At 45.6% G+C, this 20,530-nt stretch overlaps 1 protein-coding gene across 3 annotated transcripts in view; it reads right to left on the bottom strand.

The window, feature by feature from the left end:
* Positions 1-3,489: 3,489 nt before the first annotated feature.
* Positions 3,490-20,530, bottom strand: part of SSPN (sarcospan) — a 38,823-nt gene continuing 21,782 nt past the window's right edge. For all 3 annotated transcript variants that reach the window (XM_048933531.1, XM_048933529.1, XM_048933528.1), the window contains 2 exons: positions 9,286-9,372; positions 3,490-4,277 (listed from right to left, as the gene is read on the bottom strand). In XM_048933531.1, the coding sequence (XP_048789488.1) occupies positions 3,915-4,277; positions 9,286-9,342 (420 nt within the window). In that variant the 5' untranslated portion in view covers positions 9,343-9,372 and the 3' untranslated portion in view covers positions 3,490-3,914. The remainder of the gene's footprint in view (positions 4,278-9,285; positions 9,373-20,530) is intronic.

Raw genomic sequence — 20,530 nt, 5'->3', positions numbered from 1 at the left:
GGGATACTTCGGGAGCTGTGCCACAGGCTGAGACCCTCGAACTGGACCGTGTCATAACTCCCATCTCTGTGCCCTGGGAGCCGGGCCAGGCCCACGGCCCACATCCTTAAGGAGGCCTTGCGCTTAGGGCAGCACTGCTGTTGTTGCTCTGCACCTCCCTTGAATCCCCCTAAGCCAACACCCCGCGCTAATATCGACAAACATTTCCAGACGCAAGCATGAGTACGTGTGTGGGTGGGTGGGGTGCAGGGGACTATGAAAATTTCAAGGGGAGGTATGACATCCTGGCTTTCTAAATATAGAGGACGTGAGCTGCGGCTCCTCTCACACGCTAGCAGTGTGTTTTCTGTTTCAAAAGGCCCCAGAGGAAGCACTGTACTGGCTGGTAGTGCGAGCAAAAAAAAAATATATAAATAAATAAATAAAAAAGGGGGAAGAAAAAAATATTGTCCTGTGAGTTGATGACGGTTTCCAGCCTCTAGCTCAGCGCTGGCTTTCAGGCAGGGCTCCAAGAAGTGCCCACGCAGGGCTGGCCCTGCGCAGATGGGGACCACGTGAAGGCACGGCGGGAGGTGGCTGAGAGCCTCGCTTCCCCTTCGTGCGGGGCCAGCGAGAGGAGGAGGAGGAGGAAGAGCGCAGCCGTCCTGCCACCGTGGCACCCACTCGGGCTGCCAGTGCGCCATGTCAGCTCGGTGCTGCGTCTCGGTTCCCTTTTCGTTGCCGTTCTTGTCGCTCCGGTATTTGCATAGCGCCGCAACGAGTGCCTCAGAGCTGGAGCAGGGCAGCGGCCGCCGCTTCTCCTTTCACACACGGCAGCGATGTGTGCCGCAGCGGTGGGTGTGCGTGTGCTGGGCGGCAGAGCCGTGTCAGCGGGGCTTACAGCCTCTGGAAGAGTTCTGCGGAACTGAATTTAATCGAGACTGATGCTCTCTAAGCTGAGCTATAAAATTCAACGGATAGTTATACCCCATTAATAGACCCTATCAGAGGGTCTTACGCTGTCTACTCCTCTCCATTAAGTCCTGTAGGGCTTGAGTTCTCATTTACACAAAGGGCCCTTTTAGCCGTGTAAAATGGCCATAAAGTAGGTGTAAAAATGATCGATGCCATCTTTACGGCCCCTTTACGCTGCAAAAACAGCATAAAGTGGCCAGGGTGCAAATGAGAATCACACCTGGGTTTTGAGAGCAAATTACATAGGGCCCCTCACAATTTCTGCGTGTCAGAGTGGACTACTCCTGCCCCATCTTGTGCAATTCACCAAGAGAAAACATTTCCAGGAATAATAATTTTTTAAAAGTCATTTTCTTCAACACTCCTGTTGTCTCCATGCCCACAAATCCCACTGTGCCTCCTGGTGCAGTCCGTACACCTTTCCCCCAACACTGAGAAAGGCTGCGAGCTGTCTGAATGTGCTGTGCTAGGTGCTAATCCTATAATTAATGCTTCCTGAAATTCTTAATTAGAGTAAAATGCATTGTAAAACTATATCCAGGAGAAAAATGTTTCCACATGCTACTGTGTCTGTCTCCTGGTCTCTCTTCTCTGTTTTCATTTTATGCTCTTGAGCTATATAAAGAGGAAATACGGAAGTTATTCTTTGCTAGATCAAAATGCTCCATATTTATTTGTAAAGCATTAGAATACCCATAGAACATACAATGAATATTGTTTTCTTCTAGAGTGAAAGGTTACACTGTGACGCACCAGAGAGTGAACCAAATTTGGCAGTGGTGGCTCGAAGCAGGGAGTGCGCTGTGATTAAAATGTTGTTATTAAAGTGGCTTCCTAAGCAGAGCAGGCTCTCTTCCCTTCCCCGTCACTTGTATCCCTCCCCACCAGTCCTCCAGTTGGCATCTCAAAATCTTTACTGGGGCTACCCCAGAAGATATCCCAGGCAGGTACCCAGGCCATTTAGGAAGGGGCTCTGCCAGCAGAGCCTTCCTCTGGCTTCATCAGCCATTGGGATGCAGAGACTGATGGCAACGGTAGGAGGAGGCCCCCAAACCTACGTGTCTGTGCCATATGGGGTCTGGTCCACCAGTACTGATTGCAGAATGCTCCACTGAAGTCAGAGAAGATGGGCTGCTTCCTCCACTGCTACACCAGGTCCCACCTCACTGGGCCACTATGTGCTAGCTCTGAGTATGCTTGAGAGTCCAATCTGGAACTTAGTATGGGTGGCGATGCGTGGACAACCAGCAGGAGAGCTTGCAAATGTCCCTTTACTGCCACACTTGTTAGTGTCACTTGGTTTTTGGTACAAAAAAAATGGCTGTTTGGAAGCTGGTCTTGAAGCTTTCATTTTCAAAAGGTCCCAACTTCACAGCTTGCAGAGAGCACCATGACTGATGTTATGTCTGTGCTGGAAGTTTCTGTGGCAGAAACATAAGCACTTTCCTCTAGGTGGACCTCAGGAGAGCAATCCCCACAGTGGTTCTCTGACACTGGCAGCATGCTGGTCTAGCCTGGGGTGATGAGTGCTCACTGCGTGATCACTGCATGGAAGGCACTCTTTGGGTAGGATTAGAGCTGCTAATACAACAAGCTTTTTGCCAGCGCAGCTTTTTGATACACTGGTGGCTATTTTTTTTTTTTTTTTTAGCAAAAACAGAAAGTTTTTGCTTCTTTAAACCCTTGTAGAAATTCTACTTGCTTCCTCCTTGCTGATAATGATAGTGGTGCAGTTCTTCTGGCATATGGTTTTTCAACTCCACTTCAGAGATACCCTGGCTCTGGCAGGGACCAGGAAATCCCAAATGATGACAAAGTGTGAGCTCCAGCTGCATTGACCTGCGTTGATACTGGGCCCAATGCTGCTGACCAGAGCTGCTCCTGTCATCCTAGAGCTCACGCTGGGCAGGTGGAGAGACAAGCCAGCATGCTTGTCCTGGTATAAGGCTAATAATGTATAAAGCACTTTCAGAGTCATGCATTCCGGGTGAAAGAGCGCTGAACACAGATTGTTATTCTATGCTGCTTTTAAAGAAATTGTTATTCTCTTGCCCTCATTATTTGCAATTGATGTCTTTGATAGACTGGCAGTTTCTTCTTGCTTCCTTCCCTCTATCCGATTTTAAAAACATGGATTGTTTCAGGGATGTTATCTTTCAGGGCTGTTGGCCCAAATCCACAGCTGGTGTGTAAGGCTGATTGTCTTCAGAGGAGTTACACCAAAAATGCATTTGGCCTGTTGCACAGAGAATGTAATTGGTAGAACTGGCCTGATGCTGGGTTTGGAAGCATGCAATTACAGCAGGGCATTCAATGTGGCTAGTGATTTAAGGACCTCCATCCTAGGAGCTCGCTCAAGGTTCTTTAAATTGATTTTTTCTCGTAAAGCGCTGAGTGCTCATTTGTAAACTATGTGGGGTCTGAGGCATTGCCCACCCCATTACCATCAGCAAACCCACTGATGTTGGTGTTTGTTCACAACTGGGTTGGGTAACTGCCATCACCAGTCACTCTGAAACATCTTTTAATGCATAATTATAATAAAGCAGTTTGGATGAGATCTTCATCTGGTAGAAAATGGTATATCTTCTCTGAAGGCAAGAATGAGTATCTACCAATGAAGGAAATAGACTCCGTGTCTAAACAGCTGTAGCCCTTCAGATGAGTTCCCAATGACTTTTTAAGCTCATGTTGTTTATGGCTACTGAAGATGCTCTTTGGTGAGTATTACTACAGTTGCATCTTCAGAATGTTAGATGACCTCTATATAGTCTCACTAGGGACTTTTTGCAAGAGTTGAGATTCAAAATTCAAAATGATTGAAGAATATATTTCATTAAACATGTGAATGTTTTTTCTTGTCAAAAGCCTTAAAAACATTGATCCATGCGTGGCATCTATGCTGGCAGAATGCTGACATTTTCCATTCCCTGGCTACAGGCCCTGCCGAAACACAGACCCTACACTTTCTGTTGCTGGCACTCGGTAGCTAAAGGGTAGAACCGAGCACCCACATAAAAGACCTGGTATCTGTGTTTCCACATAACGAAGCACGCCAGCAGACACACCAGTGCTGCAAGCAGGTTGAGCACCATCTGCAGAATCAGGTAGAGGCTGAGCATGCTGGTGACACTGCTGCAGTCAGTGGCATCCTGGTAGACGAAGGTCCTGCTGAGGGGGTCTGCGGTGTCCAGTTTGCACTGGCAGGACTCCAGAACAGTATCACAAGTAAATTTTGTCAGCTGTAGATAATGGTGGGCCGCAAAAGCCACTGCCACGACACAGACAACCAGAGCCATGGCACTCAGCAGAAAATACATCAGCTGAAAGAAAGCAAAAATTAAAATAAAACGAAATGATCTCACTCATTTTCCAGCTAGACAGAGAATGAGGAACACAGAAGGAGTACATTAACGTGTATTTCACAGGAAGTGCATGCATTCAGTGTACTGGCCAGACACCACGGACTTCTAATGTTGATACAGCAGATACAGCTCCCTGCTGATATAAAGTTCAGGACATCGTCTCAAGAGCTAACAGTTTTGCCTTGCATGTTTTATATGAGCATTGTCCTACAATGTTGAGACTCAGTAAGAGCACCAGGATGTATTCCAACTCTATAGAGAGGGAGGGAGCATCTTCCCTTACTGTCCCTGCATTGGCTAGATTTAGAATCATCAGCTGAGATAAGCTAGCTGTCCTGAAGCAGAGCTAAGGAAACTGAGGCTTGGGCTGACATATTAACCCAGGCAGTGCTGAGAGCTAGGTGGTTTTGAGAATTTGTTCATGTCCTCCTATCCTTTTCATGCTTTGCATGCCCAAACAAACCTGATTTACACTTGCAAATTGGGCAGTGATGTGTCATATCTGCTACTTACAGTCTTGCTAAGGCAGCCAGCTTTTCTGCTGCCTGATCCCGACACATCTCCACAAGGAAGTGCATGTCGTGCCAATCCCTCTTAGAAGACTTCCACATCAGTGTGAAGGAGAAGCCTTTCAAAGGTGCAGTGAGAACCTGTGCTAGTGCTGGCCCTGGTATTGCAAGAGAAGGACAAGGGCCTGTTGGTCACCCTCCTTCTCCTTACACCTGTGGCAGCTTTGGCATAGAGGTAAGCCTTCATCATGAGCATCCATGCAGAGCCCAGCCCCATGAGCCATCTGGAGCTGTTGCTGATCAGCGCTAACACCTGAGACCTTTGGGTACCCAAGCATATGGATTTTCCTTCCTGCTGATGGTAGGAGCTGGCAATTGCTGTGCTGCTCACGCAAAATATGTGTGAATGTACATTAAAATCATGTGCTGTGTTTAGCCAAAATACTATTTTGGTTCTGTTCAGCACTGTAAAAACATTTATTTTTCTTGGCATCGTATCTGTCAGACACATGGTGTGGTTGGGAATATGTTATTTTAAACAGCAGCTTCTCTTCCTATCTCTTAACCTCAATACCACAAGCAAACTATCAATATAAAGCATTTTTTTATGACCTTGAAACTCCAAGTATGTGTGCCTTGATAAAATTCACACTTCTGGCGTATTTGTCTTAAATCTGCAGTGTGAATCAATCTTCCTATTTGGCTGTCAGCTTGAAAAAAAAGAAAAGTAGTTACTCTTCATGCTGGTCTTCAAGCTCTCTGTGCATTTTCTCCCCCAAGGAACTGAATTCTTATAGCAAGATCTTCATTTCTACTATTAATGACTTCCCCTGCAGCATTAAACCAAGGGCAGCTTCAAAATGAGGGCGGCTCTTCTTCACTGCAAATCCTTTAGCCCCTCAGTTTTCAAGATAAGGGTGCATGGGAAGGGTGAAGCTGGGAAACAGGGACACCTCTGCACATGAGGCACACAGAAAGGGGAGCACTGCTGGCTAGTAGAGCCTTGCCAAGGAACACTCTGTGGGCTTACAGCACAGCTTTAAAAAGTGGAGAAAATGGAAAATGAACAAAAACGTTTCCCTTCTTTGAGGAATGAGAGTTGTTCTGTGATGCAGCTGTCACCCCAGGGGATAGGCTGCATGTCCCTGGATTCAGGCCAGTGGGGGACAGAATCAGGCCTCCCTAATAAATGAGATGTTAAGCCAAGACCATGTGCTGAGCCTGCTTCTCCCCTGGCAGATATTTCATTTAGCTGCCAACTTCTAAGATGAGCACAAACTGGCATGAAATCCAAAACCATAAGTATCCTCTAGGTACTGTGAGCCTGTTTTGTGTCTAAAGGGAAGGAAATCTCAGAGAGACTTCTATGTGCATAGAATACACAGGCAGCTCTTATGGCAGGTCTCAGAGGTGAACACAGATGCGTGGAGATGTAGGGCAATTTCCAAACAGTGTATTATTCTCTCAAGATGTTTGCAGAGGAATCCCTTAGCAAGCCACTGAAAATGAACACATTTCCAAATATCAAAGGTGAAGCAAATGCAAATGCTGCCTGTTAGAGAGCACCAGACAGCAAGTGCTGGATCCCATCAGCAGATTAATCACATGGCAGAGCTGGAGGCAGCCTCAGCACTCCAAACACGACTACACAGTGAGCTCTGCTCAGGAACCAGAACTTGCCACTAGAAAAATGTTTTTTGCGGCCTCATAGAGATAGACCCAGTGATTGCTGTTTAAGTAGAAGGAAAAAAAGGAAGCGGGAAGAAAGCATGCAGTGAGGTCAGAGCATAGCAGCTCATTGTCCCTTGGGTTCCTCATACAAGGGAGAAATATTTCAGCCGTATTTACCGGTGATAGCTTTGCTCCAATATGAAAAAAAATAAAGCATCTAAGATGGATTGAATTGATCACTGAAAAGATTTTTCATGCTTATCAGACATGAAACCAGCAGGTTTTGCAGACATGGATCCGGGGAATTCCTCTGAAGGCTATTGAGGCTTAGGCTCAAAGCACCTTGAACAGGGTGAGCCAGGGGATGGGCTAAAATCCCCAGGGCTGTATGTGTGTGATCACAGAATCACGCCATCACAGGGGTTGGAAGGAACCTCTGGAGATCACCTAGTCCAATCCCCTCTCCTAAAGCAGGTTCTGTACAGCAGGTTACACAGGAAGTCGGCCAGGCTGGTTCCAATTATCTCCAGAGAAGGAAACTCCACAGACTCTCTGAGGAGCCTGTTCCAGTGCTCTGTCACCCTCACAGTAGAAAAGCTTTTCCTCACATTCAGATGGAACTTCTTACATTCTATTTTGTGCCCACTGCCCCTTGTCCTGTTGGCTGGTCACCACTGAAAAGAGCCTGGCTGCATCCACTTGACTCTCACCCTTTAGATATTTATAAGCATTAATAAGATGGCTCCCTCAGCTTTCTCTTCTTAGGCTGAACAGTACCTGGCTTTTCTTCATAAGGGAGGTGCTGCAGGTCTCTCATCATCTTTGTGTCCCTCCATTGGACTCTCTCCAGAGGTTCCCTGTATTTCTTGAACTGGTGAGACCAGACCTGGACACAGTACTTCTCTGCCTCACCAGGGCAAAGCAGAGGGGGAGGATCACCTCCCACAGCCTACTGCCCATGCTCTTTTAATGCACCCAAGGATACCATTGGCCTCCTTGGCCACAAGGGCACACTGCTGGCTTATGGCCAACCTGTTGTTCATCAGGTCGTCCTGGTCCTTCTCAGAGCCCCTTTTCTGCAAGTCAGCCCCTAACCTGTACTGACGCTTGCAGTTATCCCTCCCCACGTGTAGGATTGTCCACTTTCCCATGTTGAATTTCAATCAGATTCCTCTCCACCCAACTCTCCAGACTGTCCAGGTCTCACTGAATAGCAGCACAGCCTTCTGGTGTGTCAGCTGCTCCTCCCAGATTCATATTGTTAGCAAACTTGCTGAGGGTGCTCTTGCAGAGGATCTGTCATCCCAGTCGTAGTTGAAGACACTGTACAAGATTGGACCCAGTACCAATCCAAATGATCCTTCTCCCCACATGAGCCATGGGCTACATGTGGCATCCTGGAATGCTTCCTGCCCAAGATTTTCTTGCAAGAGGATGCTCAATAGCCATGCAGAGCCTCAGTGGCACCAGCTCACAGTGTTACTGCAGGGCCTGGGCTGCCCATGCTCCTCACTGGCCATGTCAGTGGTGTTGTCAAGGGCCTCAGAGACTTCTGAGATGCCCCGACCAACACACTGTCTCTCCACCAGAGATGTATGTCTCCTTCCTGTGTGAGTGCCAAGTTCGTTGTAATGCTGCTGGACAAGCAACACAAAGCCTGGTGTGGCACCTCTCTGGGCAGTCATCATACTTGCTGATGGTGTGGAGGTGAGGGAATAAGAGCATGAAGGCTATCAAAGCAAGGAAACTGTTGTTCTTCTCCTCCCTTTATTTCTTTAAGTACAAGAGAAGCTTTAGAGAGGCACAAAAGACACTCCAGGGCCTAATTTCTCAGGGAGGATGAATGCCAGGTTCCTTGCGTTTGATTTCCTTCTACCTTTCTTTGTTAATAATCACTGTTATTTTGTACTGTTTCTGTTGGTATTTTTTACTGGTTTTTATGTGTCTGCAAAATATTAAGAGCCCTCAAAATTGCAATAATAAGGAAAAATAGCAGCCCAAGTAAATGGTGTTAGAAACTTCCCATCTGGAGCAAGTATTCTAAGCGTTTCTTTTATTAGTCAGTTATTGGCATCAACAAAGCATGGTTTTGGAAACTGAAGCAGGATGGAGATGGTGCTCAGCTCATGTACCTCTAGTGTGATGCTCAGATGGGATTTTTGTTCACGAGAGAATGCTTGTTCCCGCAGCTTGCTAATGCTTCCCCATGTTTGTCACTGCCTGACCCTGCACAAGGCGCTGTACTCTGAGGCAAGGACCTCTCCCCAGAAGATGAGCAGGCAGAGATTTCCAGCTATGCTTTTTAATGCATCTGTGCTCGTTCTGTTTCTTATTTGATGGTTAGGAGCAAAATGGCAGGGAAGATGCTGAGATGCTTCTGAGACCACAGTAAAAATTGAAATTTAATATAATTGGACCTGTTCTACCCCACGCTAATTCTTTCCTGGCACACTCTGAATGCCTCTATTTAATCAGTAATGCCCATCTTTCAGCGAACAATTCCCAAAATACTTCAGCTTTGTTGATCTGAATCTCCTTGATATTCTTAAAATATGGCAAGTTATAAAAAGGTATCTTGCTGTGTTTTCAAATATTTGTTACAGAGTTTCCCCTTTATAGACTGCAGTTTCTTCCTTATCTGCCTGGAAAATACCAGAAAACCATTCTTGCATTTCAGGTGTATTTTCACTTCTTTTAATGCGGTCTTAAAAATATCCCCAGAACCAACTTTTCTGATTATATTTAATGACATGGGAGGAAAAAGAAATAACAGAAACTCAAGGTACCTTTACTGTGAACTGCACGCATGTCTTCTCATCGGGTTGGTATGAAATGCAAAGCATAACAAATCCCACTAAGGACACCACACAGACCTGTGAAGGAAAAGATTTAGAATGCATCAAAATTTTAAAAAGCAATAGTAATAATAGTGATAATAATAGCATTTTTCAAGTCCAAAGATCTTTCTGTGTTAGCAGGACTGTAACTCAAGGAGCATTATGTAAGTCAAATGGTTTGCAAAGGGGCTCCAGCTGTATGTGCAAGAGCCTCATTCATGTGGATGGTGAAGAGGGAAGAGCTTTCTCCTCCACTTCATGAACACCAAGGCACAAAAAGCTTACTTAGAGAGGCTTTGTGAATCAGACCTACTAAGTCACAGCTTGGCAACATCCTCCAGGATGTCTTTTGAGCTTTTGTCCATATAACTTGCTATCAAAAGGAAGCAGAAGACTTATGAGTTAGGCTTGTAAGCCCAAAGAGCACCTTCCTATGTACCACTGGATGCTAACAGAGCTTTTATGTCACCAGTGTGAGTTGCATGGTTGTAAATCAGCAACCATTGCTGACTCTGGATGAGAAGCAGACCGGATTACAGCAGGGGCTTTCAACATCTCCTCCAGTGGACATCCTAGCAAACAGGACATCTGCCCTGCAATCTGAGACTGTTTTAGCCTTGTGGCAGTAACTGATAATGGTTAACAACAATAGAAAAGTATTTGTGCAGTTTAATATTCATTTAGCTGCCTTTATTATTAATTCTGAAGATTTAGATTTATTGGAAGAGTCAGATATTCACTGGTAGGCATTTTCCAGCCCTATAAAGAAGGATGCTCCTGCTCTGAGGAATGCATAAAACAGCCTGATAAATAGTTTCCTTTTTTAAGCAGTGATTTTCAGGCCCCTATTGTGTTAAGCACTCCAGTCAAAGGTCTTCTACTTCTGTAGTTATGGAGGATCTGTAAGCAAAACTCACAGGAGGTCACAAGACCTGTAGTCCCAAATGTCACACTTACTCGCCTTGTCCCCCATGTCCCTTGTTTGGATGGGCAGAATGCAGCAACCCCACGGCTCACCACTGCTTAAAAACACTGTTGGGGCATCACTGAACCAGGCAGTCCCACGTGGACTATATTTCCTCCTTGGCCAAGTGTTGAGGAACCCAACTGAAGGCCTTGTGAATTTCCCTGAGCCTTTTACTTGGTTTATTTCCCAGATGGCTGACTCATTTTCAGCAATAGACTTCCTTTAACTTTTACCTTAAGAAATCAAGGTTGAAATCAGCCTGCCTGGAATATGTGAAGGAGTGTTTAACATTGATTTATGACATTTCTGTCCTTTGGCATCTGGCAGCAGTATAAATCTGACCGCTTACTCCTTTAAACTCCTGATGAGTTTCTGACAGAGTTTTGCTGGGTCCCAGGTATGCCCTTGCCTTTTGGAAATTAGAAATACGCAGGACATGCAGATGGCGAGTTCAGCTGTGCTAGCTGTGCTATTTTGTGGGAGAAACCGAGGTGATGGTGAACTGATCCCCATGCCTGCGCACGCGTGGTATTTTAGGATGCACGCCAGAACCACCTCACTGCAACAAGACCGCATCTTTGTGGCAGCTCCCATGACTGGACACAAGGAGCAGCATGGACATCAGTGCTAGAGCAGGTCCCACGTGCCGCCATGGGGCTGCTGTGGCTGGATCAGGGCATCCTGGCTGCACCCACAGCGGGAGAGGATGTTGGAGGCTGTAGGTGGTGTTGGAGGCTGCAGCTACATGTGGTGGAAATGGTGTACAAATGGGCTGCCTTGGAAAAGCAGGTGAGTCGATGGCATGTGCACTTGTTATTGTGCCTGAAGGTAGGATCTCAAGTGCAGTCAGCCTTAGTGAGGACCTCAGCCAGCTAAAGCTTGTCCTAACACATGACCAGGAGCAAGCCTTACCCTCTTTACTAGTAGCTACTTGATTATAAAAGGTAACTATTAAATTCCCAATGAATGGAGTAAGAACCTATTTTTTTTCTCCATTTTACTGTGAGGGTTTTGAAGAGTTGCCATTAATTTGAGGGTTTCTCTTTCTCCCTAGTAATGCTATTTGCCTTCCTCAGGCAAAACCAGACCTGGGTGCCTTTGCTCAAGGACAGGACCATGAGCTTGGGATCCTACATACCCTCTTTTTTACAGTTTGATGAATAAAATTCCAGATTTCTTTATATCCACATTGTTGATGTAGAGTACTAGCCAGTAGCCCTGTAAAGGAAGAGTGCCTTTGAATACACAGGTAGTCACATCTCTCAAGAAATGGTGTGATTAATCACACTTTCTCCCATAAAGTTTTATTTCGTGTCATTTCAGTAAGACATGAATAGGAAGTATTGCCTGAGAACATTTCCAAAGAAAGCGTCAGTATTATTTACTCCTCTTCATGTCATGTGTATTTATATCCTGATCCTATGACTTACACGTGGCCTCCAATTTATTTGTTTTCTTCTTTTTATTGTTGACAGCAATAGCTGACAGGGTTGTCAGAGGAAAAAAACAACCTTTCTTGTCAAAGGTCCTTCAGTTGCTGGTATTTTTCCCCCCTATAGTGCTTCTGTGTGACACAAACATGTTTTATTTCTCAGGATTAATCACCTGTGTCCTTGGTCCCTTGCACTGAATATTAATCTTTTAATTCAATTAGCATCCCCATAAAACTTAAATCTTAAGGAGATCATATCTCTAGTACTGTCCAAACGATAAACTCCCCACTTGCAGCAGTGGCAAAGGAAGGAATTTGCAGTGAGCCCTACAAAACGCGTACCTACACATGCTTAACCTTACGTGCCCAGACTCATGTGAAACCCAAGGGGCTGCTCCCCTCAAAGCCAGACCTAAACTTTTTTGGTATCTGCTGCTAAAAGGATCTCATTATGAGCAATAAATCACATCTGTTTTGCTGCTGGGCATTTACACTGGTGTGAACCCAGGGCCAGGCTGGCCGTCGGGTGACTCCAGCAACATCACGGGACTGTGTCCCCGCTGCGTTCCCAGCAGGAACGTGGCCCAGGATCAGGCACTCACGGCAGCATTTCCTCCCACTAGCCTGGATTTATTTTGTTCCTTACCAAATTAGGGGCCTTGTGTGACTCCTGCAAAAACCCCATGGGCTTTCAGCACTGCAGGATCAGGCTTCCCTCTTCAGACAGCTCCCATACAAAAGGCTGTCGCTGAAAGGGATTTCCATTCCTGCCTGCGCTTTCTGAAGTTCCTCTGGGATTTAAATAATATACTGAGATACTCGGAGAGGTGCTTTTAGAGAGGGGTATTTATAGAAGATTACACTGGGTCGGGATTCCAGCAAGGCTTGGCCAGGATAATACAGAAGGCTTAAGCATTTCTTTTATAACAGTATGCTTACTTCTTTTTTTTTTTAAACCAGAGGTGTGCGCTCTTGTGAGTGATGGCAAAAAGTGACATTGCTGAGGATTACAGCTCTCACATGTTTTACATTTCTGTTCTCTAAAGGTAAATTCACTCACTGGAGCAAACCAAAGAGAGGGACATTTATACAGAAAACAGCTTTATGCTTCTATTTTATACATTAATAATAGATCCGTTTTGAATTACGCCTGTGAAGTGCGATAGAATAACCATAAAAATCCTTCAGTAAATATTTGGCAGGACCCACTAAGTGACTAAGACTTGCAGCAGGCATGTTACAGCTGCGGTCGATGCTGCCTGGGAAGGTGCAGGAGGTAATCCTGCATCCCTTCACTCCAATAGCCCTCACAATATCCCAGTGTGAAGCAGATGCTTCCTCTGCCTTATTGACTAAGCACACAACATAAAATGCAATTGAACTCGCTTTAGCACTTGCTTGCCATCAATCGATGCACATTTGTTATACAAATAAGATAGATTCTGTAAGAGCTACAGAACAGCAGTTAATTAGATCAGCTCTTGTAGCTGTTATCTGGAAACCTAGAAATATGCATTTCTATGCTGAGTACATCTCAGCTCGAGTTTATTTCAAGACCTATTTCAAAGATTTCCAGACAAACACACCCTTTGCTGAATAGGTAGTGACATGGAAGGTTATCCAAGTAAAGTACTTAAATATAGAAGAGTACTGTCTAGAAAAAGACCTGAATGTGATACGCATGCATTCACGAAGAGTACAGATGTAATTATGGTTAGGGTATACCGTGTGAAATCTCCCACAGTCACAATCCAGAGAAAATGGCTATACTATAATTGATTGGAAAAATAAAACAATTTTTTGCTCTTGAAAAGCAGTAGTGCTGTTCATTTTGATTGGGACGTTCTTCCCATTAGACAGGAACATGCCAGGGCTAAAAACCATAATGAAAATAGGATTAAACTTTTTTTGGTCTCCCCTGACCACAAAGACATCTAAAGCCTGATGCCATGAGCACTTAATCAAGCACCATCAGTTTTTAACAGGAAATAGGGCCTGATCCTGAAGGTATTTAGGAGTGAATCCTCCAGCTTATATTCCTGGGAGGATCCTCACACCTCCTGGGACCTAAGGGTAGAGTCCTTGGAATTTCAAGACTTTGGCGAACAAACTGTGCCTGCACACTGACTAGCACCAGCTCATCTTAAAAGCAGCATAGGTGAGAAAAACAGGCTCGTCATCATCTCACAGGGACAAACATGGGTGGCAACGCAAAGCAGCATAGGACTAGGCCAGTAGGCATTGCTACACTACCCTCACCTCCCCGCACCTCTCTCACGTCTGATCACATAAGTACTGTCACAAGGTGTATGGGAGGTGCAAGGGCACCTCACAGCCGTGATGGAGATGGTTGTGTAACGAACGAAACTGAGGGAAATACAGACATGTATGGCACCAATTTCCACTGTGGTTTGCATTCCGTATCTTTGCACACTGACATATTAATGTGATTTGCTTTAATTTGAAAAATTTCAAAACCACAGATGGCTCTAATCTGCTTCTATCTCTCCATTACATATTTGTGAAACTGCTTTTTCTCATCGTTGCTACAATTTTTGCACATGTGTTGCTATACACAAGGTGCTTTCTATAGCAAAGGGCCTCTGACCCAGAGCATCTTGGAAACCTAGGCACATGTGGCTGGTAAAGCAGGAAAGTCAGAAGCATCCTCCAAGAATTTAAGGGAAGATGGAGGCAAAAGCCTGGTGCAAAGAAGCACCTTGGGTCTATGCCACAGAACCAGACAAATGTTGCAAGCACTCACACAGGCAGGCTGTAACCCATCTGCTCTTTGCACTGGGGCTGGTGAACAGGAACCTCCTAGAACAGCATTCAGAAATCAAAAAGCACGTACAGAGGAGGACAACACCTCTCAAATACAAGTAGTGTAACACCACGCTGCCCTGTTGAGACCCACAGCACCCTAGGTGGATTCTTCCTTGATGGCAGGAATGTAAACTCTCAACTTCAGGGGGAAATGCTGTTATTAACAGAATTGGGAGGAAATTTCCGTTATAGACAAGTTGCTTGATAGTTACTCCCTTCAAGTCACTATGGGACTTTCTATTTGTAGAGTTAAGGGTAAAGAAATTATATCTTTTAGCTGTCTCTGAAGTTTCTGGCTCACCTTCTTTGGAAACACTTGTCCTTGATGGATCACCAGCCTTATCAGATATGGCAAGGCTTAGCTCCTGTACTTGCATTCAGAAAGCCACACTATCCAATGAACTTAACAGTCCCACTAGACCCAGACTTTGATGTGAAAAAGAAAACATTCCTGTTGGCTTTGCCATTATGAAACAGGATTTTCTCCAACGCTGGACATCTGCACAGAGTGTTAAAGACAGTGACGCTGATGCTTATTTGCCTTCTGAGCTTTTAGGAAACTACAGTGAGAGCAGGTACTACCAGAAGCTTTAACTGCTCACTTTTATTAGCTTTGGGTCAGCCTAGGTCTTCCTGCCACGTGCAGAGGAAGTCAGTCTGCCACACAGAAGTACTGCTCCTGAGTGGTGTTTCCTCTTATAGATTTCTCATTAGATTTAAGGACAGTCTAGATGCATGTAGATTACTTCCAGAAATATTAACTCTAATGAGAATGATGAACACGCATATTGCAGTTGCAGGCAAAGGTCATCCTCAGCTAGGAACTATTTCTCTCAACCTCTGTAAAAATTCGTGACGCCTGACCACCCCAGCCCCATTACAGATTAAAATGTCTTCACTACAGGTCCCTTCCAACCCTGCAGGTATACAACATGGCAGACGTGCAACTTTCTTTTAAATCCTGGAAAGTAATCAAAACTTTTGCAAGAATGTGCACGATAAAACAAAGCCATATTTTTCTGTAGTGATCTCTGCTGTTTACGCCGCTTGCTCAGCAGACAAGAGTTGCTTGTCCCAGGGTGAGACTTAGTTTTCCATGGCAAAGCAGCACACAGGCTTTCATTGCTAACAAAGCTAGGAGCTGCAGCAGCAGTCTGGCATCACTGTTAAGTCAGGAATACCCTGCTGGGCGATCTGGTGCCTGAGGGAACCAAATAAAAAAAAAAATCCAAAATTTCAGAGCCAGCAGTGATTTACAATGTGAGGAGCATAGCATGGCTGAAAGTGCTGCGCAAATAACACTTGCTGTTTGGAATGTGACCACGATTGTGAAGCTATAAAAAGCCATTATCTGTGTAAAGTCAAAAGGTTACCTAGGCCAGGGAAAGCTGCCTGGACAGCCCCAGATGAGCTCTTTGAATGGACACAACCAAAGGAGGAGCTCTGATGCACTCCCTCCTCCCCCTGAGGCTGCAGGAGGACCAGGATCTGAAGCACATCGATGTCCTATGTCAGCTTAGCACCTGTCCGTAGACCTACCCTGGGATCATATGGGACTGGGGTGCATGGTCCCCTAACGTGGGTACCCTGAGACATTACTTCCCATCAACTATTTCCAGTCTTTGCCTGGTCCAAATACAAACATGAATTTCATTTAATCAGGCATCAGCGCATAGTTGTCTCAGAAACTGATGAGATTTAAGGTCACAGGGCTCTGAAGAGAACAGCCCTGGTGCATTACAATTATACAGCTATAAACAAGCACTGGAAACTACAGCAGAGCCGATTTCCTGCAGTGCAACTCATTGCATCCCATCTGGAGTTTAAGGCAATTTGGAGAAGGCTCAATTAAACACCTGAACTTGGAGGCAGTCCTCCCTCCTACCTTCTGATATTTGCCCATGGCCAATTGAAGCTAGCTTGTATAAAAAAGTTGCCTGCATGATTATCTTTTCTATTTGCTGCTTTGATGGCGCCGGTTTTTAAGCATCCTCTTTTATTAAAAACTGAAATCGGTTTCTTTCATAACAAGTGAATGTTAAAAACCCAGCAAGGCTACACAGGAGGCAAAGCCTAACTGAAAGCCACCTCCACAATTGCTGCAGGAGGAGGTGTCAAAAGCAATCACAGAGAAAAGTCAGCACAGGGCCAGGGCTAACAAGAAAGTGTCTCTTTCAGACTTTGAAAGAGAGCACATCTCGGAGGTTTTTAAATAGTCGGCCATCCCTATATCTACATGGAAGGGAATTGGTTGCTGCTTTCTCTGGCTGGGGATGTTTCCCAGTTATTGACTCCCCCCAAGAAGACAAGATGGCTGCTGACGGGCAGCCTCGTGTTGGGCAGGGCTGCCACTGCACAACCAGGGGGTTACCAGTATGGATTTGCCATGTTACGTCATGTGAAATGCTCTTGGAGGAAACGTCTACAGTCTCACATGCCTGGGGCAACGCCAGGGAGAAGGTGGCCCTTGAGATGCTTCATGGCACTGAGCTGGGCAACAGTTTACATGGTAGGAGCAGCTGCAGGTGCAGCAAACCCATCCTAGGCCACGAGCAGGTAGCCATCAGGGCACACTGAACACCAGCTTCTCAGTGATGTCACTTTATATCACAGCACTGTCCTCTTTTTTTCCGCAGACACCTATATGCAATACTCCATCCTTTTAGCATGGCAGTGTTCTCAAAGCTTTTCCTGAACAATTATAAAGCCAGTCAGTGCTGAACTAGGGTGAAAATCTCAACCCCTGTCCCCTTATGATGTCCTCTTCTGCTGTTTCAAAATCCACCTTCACTTTCAGGGCTCTGCTGGGAACTGAAGGCGCTGGAGTGACGATGCAGAAAGCTACATGAGACATGGAGGCTGCTGGGTGCAGAGAGCTTGTAACATCACCCACCCTCCCTCCAGGCCCCACCATGACACTAACCCTGAAAACAAGAAGAGCAGAGGCTGTTGCAGGCAGCACTATTGATTTTGGCACCCAGGCTCCCCAGCTCAGGAGCACGTGTCGAGCTGGTGGCAGGCCCTGCCACCTGAGTCACTCACACGCAGGAGTACGTCAATTAAACAAACATCTCGGTTATCAGCACTGATAGGATACACAGCCGTGGGAGATGGTCCCACGTGGCACTGTGCATCAGAAGATCTCTGAGGCAGGAAAGCCAGCCAAAGTCCTCCTCTGGCCCTGTCACACAGCCTCACTTCACCAGGTTCAAGAAATCTCAGTGGATTTTAAATAACCTCCTGACAGCAATAATAAACACCTCAGATAATCTTTTCTGACGAGCGTTTCCTGAACTTCCTCAACTGCCTGAGTCTGCAAAATGGGGCTGAAAGGGAGCGTGCCTGCGAGATTTCTGGTACCCTCTGCTTTTGATCACAGTGGAAATAATCTGAGAGCGGGTTTTCAAGGAGATACACACAGTTTCTTCTTCTGGATGTCAAAAGGCCACAAGCTAATGAAAAAGAATGAAAAGGGCACCATTAATATATACTGCTTCTGCAACACTTTTCATCCAAGATCTCAAAGCAAGGGTGACAGGTGGCCATTATTAACCCCACTTTTCAGGGGAAATAAAGCCTTGGCAAGGTTAAGTAACTTGCTCAGAACTACATGCCAAGTCAGTGGCAAGACACAGAAGAAATGGGTAAAACCCTGCAGTCCTGGCTGCATTTGTGAAGTTTGCCTCCAGAACAGAAAAAAAAAGGAGCATATTGACAGTGTGGTTCAGGCTGTGATTTTGGGTGCTCAGAATAGGTGTCATGAAGCTATAGACTGTGATGTTTTGGTGTAGATCTGGACACCTCTGCTGCAAATGGTTCCATGCTAGTGAACTGAATGCCACCCTCACCATTTTAATTGCACTTGTTTGCAAGTCCCTAGCAGCATAGCAGAGACATTAAAGCAGAAGTGGTAAATCACACCAAGCTCCGTGGTTTCTGTCGATAAACCTTTCCTTTGGTTTCTGAGTAATGCCCCAAGGATTTCAGATGAAATGCACACGAAACTGGTAGGTTTTGACTGAGTTTCATAGTGATCTGCTTCTGATGTAACGCAAGCTATCTGCATTTCCTCCTGCAGCAGTCACTCCACCCAAAGGCTGGAGCATCAAAGGGACATGATGCCCTGGGCCCTCTTCCTTGCTGTTGGCATAACACATGTTCAGCACTGACAGGATGGTGGGTCTGCCTGTGCCATGGCCTGTGCTGTTGGGGCGCTCGGGTTTTGAGTTGATCCAGATTGCCCTGCACAGTTTGGTTTACCTCGGGAGGGTTCATTTGAGTAGCTTCTCTAAAACAGTTCCTTTTCATTCATGCTGAGAGGCGACAGCACTTGGTTTTCAGCAGGGAAGTGTTACCATTTTGACACTAATAGGGAAGAAAAAAAATTCTTCCATCAATCAGGGACTATTTAACACGTTAGAAATTTTCCTTCATTTTTCTGCCATCCTGCATTAACAGCTGTAGGGTCAGATCCAGCACTGGTGTAATTCCATTGGAGTAACACTAGGAATGAGCTTCACCCATTATCTCTAATGTTGTTAAAAAGGTCTCGATAATAGATTTTTTAAGTTCTTGTTTCTGAATACTAATCAGGTCCTTTAAAAAGAGCACTTGAGTGGGATGCTACTAAAACAAATATGCTGCGATATTTTACACCACATCTTTCTGTTCTGTTTCTCTTCTCTGTGCAAGTAGATGAGTTTTGGGAAGTCACCTTCTGTTGTGCGAGCAGCACTTGTCATCTGTCCCCTACTCACCTGTACTCCCAGCAGCCCCAGAGGAGCCAATAGGACATCTGTCACCATGGAGGTCCCAGCTGAGGGCCTTCCTTTATCAGCCAGTTCCCCTGAAGATCTCCAGAGCCCAGACCTTATCAGCTCCCCACTGCAGTCCATCAGCAGCACCCCAAGAATCATGTACCCAAAAGCTCCAGATCAGCAGCTCCTGGCCAGCTCCAGCCCATCAGTGTCTCAGTGAGCACCAAGCACACCCACAGGGACATCGCAGCACAAGAACAAAGTAAATGCAGCACCACCTCTTACCTCCTGCATTTTGACCCTTTGAAATATGCTCAGTATTATTTTCATTGTACAGTAAGCACAACCTGTTCTCTACATGTGCTCTTGCTGAGAAGCTCAGGGGCAGCACATCTCCTTCCTAGCATTGAGTTCCCTTTCACACTGCTAGCATCCACCCCCTGGGCAGTCAGATCCTCTTTGCCTTCTGCTGGGCATGCTGGAAGACTTCGTGACCACATCTGCTGAGCACACAGTCCCTAACAACACTATGAGGATGAGCAGCACCAAAAGCAACAAGTTATTCTGAGCTGAGAAGGAATCAGTTCAATCAGTTCACTTGTGAACATGACAGTGGCACCACTGTAGGTAGGTATTGCTAAAACTGATGGAGGCTGCAGGTCAGCCTTCAGAAAGTAGAGACACTCAGGGTCTCCATGAGGATGTGAACCTTTATGGGTGTCCCAGACTGACACAATTTTGACACTGGTAACATTCATAGGTCTAAGGACTTTTCTCACACCCTTGGCCATATGCTATCTCAGCCAAATTCTGTCTTACCCCAGCTTTTGGAGTGACTAAACTCTTCACTGTCTCCTCTTTCACAAGAGAAATGAGAATGATGTGATGAGCATGTGGAGCTCCTGCTCTGCTTGGTAGCAAAGGTCTTGCTCCTTGTCCCTAGCAACTGGGGTGGCCAGAGAATCCTCTGATCTGCAAGGAGCTATGTTTATGTGAAGTGCCCCCAGCACTGCTTACTGCACCAGGAAACCTTGCAAGTACCTAAATACAAAATTATTTGCTGGAAGTTCTTTCAATGTGACAACACCCAAAGTAGTGCTAACATACTGGTATACATTTTCTTGAAGACTGATGCCTTCAGGAAAAAAATGTGTGTCATGGAATGCACAGAGTAGAATCACAAATCATTAGAAGAGAGCAGAATCATTAATT

Source organism: Lagopus muta, chromosome 1, assembly GCF_023343835.1.
Source record: "Lagopus muta isolate bLagMut1 chromosome 1, bLagMut1 primary, whole genome shotgun sequence".
Taxonomy (NCBI): domain Eukaryota; kingdom Metazoa; phylum Chordata; class Aves; order Galliformes; family Phasianidae; genus Lagopus; species Lagopus muta.
Note: the sequence above shows the minus strand (reverse complement) of the source record. Positions and strands in the feature narration are given on the sequence as shown.